The sequence below is a fragment of the Ylistrum balloti genome, unplaced genomic scaffold (genome assembly GCF_031769215.1).
Source record: "Ylistrum balloti isolate Yb309-2 unplaced genomic scaffold, AGI_CSIRO_Ybal_v1 Utg371544, whole genome shotgun sequence".
In the NCBI taxonomy this organism is placed as follows: Eukaryota; Metazoa; Mollusca; class Bivalvia; order Pectinida; family Pectinidae; genus Ylistrum; species Ylistrum balloti.
This window is the reverse complement of record NW_026782795.1, coordinates 286,587-293,125: the sequence shown is the minus strand read 5'-3', so window position 1 is coordinate 293,125 and position 6,539 is coordinate 286,587. Positions and strand designations below refer to the sequence as shown.

At 40.1% G+C, this 6,539-nt stretch overlaps 1 protein-coding gene across 1 annotated transcript; it reads left to right on the top strand.

The window, feature by feature from the left end:
• Positions 1-581: 581 nt before the first annotated feature.
• Positions 582-4,722, top strand: LOC132562911 (WD repeat-containing protein on Y chromosome-like). Its single transcript, XM_060227689.1, has 2 exons — positions 582-4,046; positions 4,363-4,722. The coding sequence occupies exons 1-2, from the start codon at positions 582-584 to the stop codon at positions 4,720-4,722; spliced, it is 3,825 nt and encodes a 1,274-aa protein (XP_060083672.1).
• Positions 4,723-6,539: the final 1,817 nt, after the last annotated feature.

The following is a 6,539-nucleotide window of genomic DNA, read 5'->3' as shown; positions in this document are numbered from 1 at the left end:
CTCCGGCAAAAAGTAGGGAGACGTTATCAGACAACATGCATATAAGATTATAAGCGCTATTCAAAACTAGATTATATTTAGCTACAAGAACAGCCATTATAATAAAGTTAATTTTACATTAAAAAACAAAATGAATTGTATCATTCAATTTATGACATGAAATGTTATATAAATACGAAAGCGAAACGGACTTAAGATATTCTATTTTGTTTTTATCAATAAGTATTTTACATGAACATTTTCACAGCATTTAACCGCACATTGTATTTTTCATTGGTGATAATTTGAGTATTTTACAGACTACATATAGATTTTTCGTCATTAGCCACCAGTTACTATAATCGAGGAGACCTCGCCTCAAAATTACCCCGGCTGTTCATTTTTGCGATAAAAACAGAAAGCAAACAGCAATCAGAATAGGTAGGTCAAGAAGGAAAATAAAAGCGTGACTAGTAGGCGTGATTGTGACGTCATAATATACCAAGTTGTAGACGTCATCAGAACACGCCATAACAACGTGCAAAATGGAGACTTGAATAGGTGTCAACGCTACCCTGGTCGTCGTTGGTAAGATTATCGCGATGGAATCAGTTCTTCCGCCGGAGCTGAATCCGGCTTTAAAACGGAGAAGAGAGTCGAGGTATTACAGAAACAGCATTGTACCTCACAGCAATTCAAAAAGTGGTCTAAAGTTGCCAAGAATCCAGTCACCAAAAGGGTCATTGTCACAAAAATTTGAACAACGACTATCAGATGCAAGTACACATTCAGATCTAGAGAAAGTAAAAAAGAATTCCAAACACAACAAGGAAGATTTTAATCCAGATAAGATCGCGGCTGAAATTAAATATGCACGGCTACAAGAAATATTCGAGAAGGCGGACAGTGACCAAGAACCGGGGTTAGAGCCTCACGAATTCAGACGGGCCATAAAAAAGACGGTAGGTGTCAATCTTACCGAAGAAGAGATAGAAACTTTGTTCATGAAAGTAGATGCTAACTGTGACGGTGTTGTAGACTGGGAGGAGTATGTTACTTACAACCTTATGGAATATCAAGAAAAAAACCAAATGATCGAGATGATGAGAGAGAAACCCTTTCCTGTAGAAACCCGTGACGTTCCGTCGAGACATCGCGACGTTATAGTGAGAATAGCATTTCTCCCCTCGATACAAAAACGTGCAGTTCCTCAAGCGTCCATCGACTATTCTAACGGTAGATATGTTTCTCTCAGCAAAGAAGGTATCCTCATATTTTGGACTTTAAAAATGAAACGTATCCGAAGCTTCAATACACATTCTGGAATGGACCGAGCTACTCAACCTTGGCTGACAGATATGGTTTGTATGTACAATGTCAACATGATAGCAGTCACATCCACCGATCGAGATATCATCATTTTCGACCTACAGGCCAATAAATTCATCAAACGGTACCATATAGTGGGTGTTGAGAACTGCATAACGACGATGTACTTCTGGGCGAATACTAGGGATTTGAATTATGCCGTTCTTTTGTGGGGTGATACGGCAGGAAACACATTTGCTGTCAAGTTTGACTCGTCACTGCGTGGGGGGCCGTTCGGTGCGGTCGCCGGCAAAGATTTGTACAAGAAAGTCAGTTTACCGGAAGTGATCAGAGGTTTTTTCATTGGCGCGAGAGCATACAAATTCAGTAGAGTTCACGATGACTGGGTTTCTCAAATTGGTTACATTCCAGAGTTAGATTGTGTTGTTTCATGTTGTCAGAGCACTAATAATTCGTTATATCTGGAAGACATTGAAAAAAAGAAGATTTCAACGGTATTCAAGGTGTACAAAGGTATCCTGAGTTTTGATTACTGTCCTCAGAACAATATTATAGTAACTGGCGGGATGGATTACCTCGTTCGAGTTTGGAACCCGTACGTCAACAGCAAGGCAATTGTCATTCTGAAAGGACACTCTAAACCAATAACTCACGTGATCATCAACTCATCCAAGAATCAAATCATCAGTATCGACAAGGGTAAAAGCATACGAGTTTATGACATGAAAGACCAGACATGTGTACAGCAGCTCAGCGGAAGAGTAGTAAAGCTTGGGCCCTTCCCGATATCCACTATCTGCTTCAACCCCGAAACGCAGACAATGCTCTTAGGAACGAACCAAATAGCGATGCTGGAGAAGCACTTTGAAGAGGAGAACAGGATAGAAGTAACTTCCCATAATAAGCCAGTGTTTGCAGCTCTCTATAATAAGACATTTAGGTTCATCGTTAGTGCTTGCCACGAGTCAGTTGTCAGTGTCTGGGATGTGCGGACTGGCGAAAAGGTCATGCAGTTTATAAATGCCCATAAATGCACAGAGAGAGGCGTTGATATACCTATTGAAATTTCAGCCATAACATTTGACGGTCCAGAGAGGAGGTTGATCACAGGCGCACGAGACGGCAGCGTTAAAGTTTGGAACTTCAATAATGGTGCATGCCTACAAACGTTCAACATTCCAGGTGGTCTGGATGTTACAGGTCTGGTGAGCACGCGACATCGGATTTACGTCACTGGATGGAGTCGCACTGTGCATGTTTACATCGATGGTGGCGGAGAAGAACACCGAAAAGAGTGGAAGGCCAAACATAACGAAGACATTATTTGCATGTCTTATATGGGACCGAATATCATAGCAACAGGGTCTTATGACGGAGATATCGTCATATGGTCTAGGGACACTGGTCAAGCTTATTGCACCCTGAATGCGTTTAAGGGTACAAAACCGTCCACGGAAAACAACAAGAGGTTCAAGTTTACGAAGGATGAAGAAGAGGAACTAAGAACGTTTTCAATGATAGAAGAAGATGCAGCGTCTTCAGAAGATGCCGCTGGTAAACAGAAATCAAGCAAACGATCCTCGATAAAAGGCATTAGGGTCGGAGTTGGACTTTTAAGCAAGGTACGCGAAAACAATAGTCAATCTGGTGGCAGACTTTCGAAGCAATTCTGTAGGACGGAAACTCCATGTGAGCATCCTCTTCTGCCTCTTTTTGATGAAAAATTCTACACTCCAACCCCATGCGCCGAACAACCGAACAGCCGAGTTGGTTATGATGAAATATGTAAAAGTTATGAGGCGGCTGTTGAAAAAATTATTTTCTTGGAAAGACGCGATAATGCAGATAAGGAAACTGCTGCTCTTTTATCTAGCGGCGCAGAAGGATGGGTAAGAGCCTGGTCATTGCACCATGAAGGTGGTCTCCTGGGTCAGTTTAACGCGTCGCACAAAGTTGGAGAAGGCGTCCACGCCATAACAACCGATGTAGATAACAAATTTCTAGTCACCGTAGACACAATTGGGTATTTAAAAATTTGGGACATCACGGAATATTGTATTAAACAGAAACACACACGAAGTCAGCGAGCTGCACGATGGAAAGAATTGTTTGAGACATTCATTTTTATGACAATAGATGGGCACAATCCGCGAGAACCACCTTCTAGCTTCACTACCAAAGAGCCAAGACCAGACGGCATTCTTAACCGTCCACCTCCTTTAAACAGTAACCCGAGGAGGACTGTACAATGGCCTTTACTTGTGAATTCGTTCAAAGTTCACACAAAGGTAGTTAACAGTGTCGTCTTCATTGACGAGTTTCAATTAATTTGTACTTGCAGTGCAGACTGCTCGATCCGGTTGTGGACGCTTGGTGGTCAATATATAGGAACATTTGGAGAAAGGTGGGGACCGTTTAAAGTACCACAACAGAAATTGGAGGAAGAAACACGGGTCCCGAGGGACCTAAAGCGAACTGGGTCTGCTAGAACTTTGAAAGTTCTGAACCAGTGTAAAACACCAAGATGGAAGACTCTCCTGGCGAAAATGAGGAAAGTTGGAATTCCTAGAGTAGAGACACATGTCGAAGAACAGGCTGTTCATGAAGAAGTACAGTTCCAAGATGACTTGATGGAGAAGAAACTGAACTCGAGTGCCATACTTGGCAAATCGTATAAACGGAAAATACGTCACAAAGTGCCACCGTCTCTTCCAAAGATCATAGAAACACTGGCATCGGTAAGTAGACCATGCTTTTCGTTTATCTTTAACTCTTATTTCGTTCAGTGATTGAATTAAGAAGCTTTGGCGCCTTTATTTACAGTGACGTCAAACATTATGAACCAAATATCAGCATTCTTTGTGAACGATGTAATGATATACAAGGAGGGAGGATGTATTTTCTTTCTGTTGCTTATAAACCAAGGGAGTGAAATCTTTCGGGAGTGATAAACAAGCACACAGCAATGTATCTATGGTTTATGGCGTTTCATTACATACACAAACTTAATAGACATAAGGTAATAAGTATACATGTATGCCATGTGTGTTTCAGGTGGCAGTTTTCCACTCATTGCCTTTCGTGGAGTTATCTCCGGTCGACCAGTACACCCCGTCTGACGACATGAAAATCCGGAAGTATGGTGCCAACGTGCGTGATAGAATACGCGGCGTGAAGCGGAAGGACAATACAGTTCCCGCTCTTGCCATGGTGGTGAACAAAATAACAACCAGTGGCAACAAAGTCCCTCCTCCTCGGTTCAATGTGAAGCCAAGCAGAGTCAAGAAACTTTACCAGCATATGCAGGGCAAGATGTCCGATCCTAATGCAGACTTTACAGCCATTAACAGTCCAGTTGCTTCGGAAGTCAAACTCGACCTATCCAAAACCTCACTGGATTCAGGGTCAAGTTAAGGAAGAGAAAAAAATTGATACGTCCTGTTGCATAGCAGCAAGTTACGAAAATGCAAACACATTTCTCGGAGATCGTTAATGCAACTGTACACAGTGCAAACAACACGTTGCAAAATTTTATTGAACTGTCATTCTGTTTAAAATGTCAAGAATTATGGATATCAGAACAGCAAGTATATATCTATCTAAATCAACTTTATGGAGACATCGTATTCAATTGCTATTAGTATTTACATACCCTTTACATATACATATATGCACTTTCGAAGATTTGTATTTCTGACAAAAACTTTATTTCTCTATTTCTATACGATATATTACTATTTATATTTATATCTTAAATCATATCCGTAATACATGTATATTTTTTTCATATTTAATGGTGTATGTGTCATATATAAGAGACTTGATAACTTACCGTGGCTAGAAAATGTCCATCTACACTGATGTCTAGATCTGATCGCATTATTTTCTTGTTTTCCCACTTGTATTGGCCAATGTTGGGATGACAGTACTCGCTTTACAAAATGAAAAGTAATGATGATCCAAATCCGGGTTGCAAGGTGTTCTCAGGAAGTTTGTGATGGGACTGGCCTGAACGATTATCAGAACACAAACTCATGTTCAGGTGATATGAATCATTCTGACGTTCGATCGACTTCTGGTATCGATGAACGCCAAACCTGTATAAACAAACACCATGACCTGAGACCTTTTGGTTGTGGGAAAAAGAAGTTTAGAGATTTCATAAACACATTGAAAGCGGCTCAAACTTGAGAGATGTTTATCTGGGCATACCACAAGTTTTATATCAGTACCCTGGATCGTTTAGTAAGTCGTTTGACACATGTGACCTCAAAGGTGGGTCATGGTCATTCATTTGAACAAAACCTGGTTGCCTTTTAAACTAGGATGGCTGAATATCCGATTACAGTACCCCAGGCCTTTAAGTTATTGCAGAGAAGTAATTTGAATATTTTAACACGATTGACGCTGTGACCATGAAAGCGCGTCAAAGTCCTTCATTCGAAGAAACTTCGTGACCCTTCATCCCAGCATACATCAGGCCCTATATCAGCAATATTTTGTATTTTTTTTAATTGAGAAGAAATTGTTTGAAGATATTTTTCTGTGATCTTGTAAGTAGGTCACTTTCATTACTTGAACAAACTTGGCAGCACTTCATGCTACAGACCTTATAAAAGTACCTTCGGCCTTGACGTTCTTGAGAGGAAGTTGTGAAAGTGTTGAGTTGACGCCGAAAGGACGACGGATGCTACACAACAGCAGAGGTCTACTTGCCCTAAGTCGATAGAACCACGCACTTCGAAAGATACATATAAGGCTACGATAGAATGTAAAATTAACGAGCAAATTCATGGAATTTATAGAGGTTAGGAGTTAACATATCATAATGCTATGTAGAATGATATATCCTCTTGAGCTATGATGTATTGCTTTAAAGCCAAAGAAAGATGTAAAGGATTACAGAGAGTAGATGTTTTATTGGACATATCAAATATTAACCAATAAAGTGAACTAATTGAAGAAAACTTGTATACTAGTAACTATAATGTTGCTAAGTAGATCCATGGTCGTCAGCAGGTATAGTAGTCCACACAATATGATAAATATTGTATTTCTTTCTAAAAATATGGATCATAACTTTGGTGCTAAGCTTAATGATAAACTGATAATATTTTTGGGACTTCAAGTTACATCTAAATCAGATTATATTTAGGAAAGTTAGAGCACAAAAACTGACCGACGAAAGAAAAGAAAGGATACCTAATTAGTATGCATAGAAATTAACAGAT

Excerpts from the sequence above, each read along its gene's own strand:
- LOC132562911 (XM_060227689.1), top strand. The coding sequence starts at position 582 with ATGGAATCAGTTCTTCCGCCGGAGCTGAATCCGGCTTTAAAACGGAGA. Across the intron at positions 4,047-4,362 it reads TCATAGAAACACTGGCATCG|GTGGCAGTTTTCCACTCATT; the intron begins GTAAGTAGACCA and ends TGTGTGTTTCAG.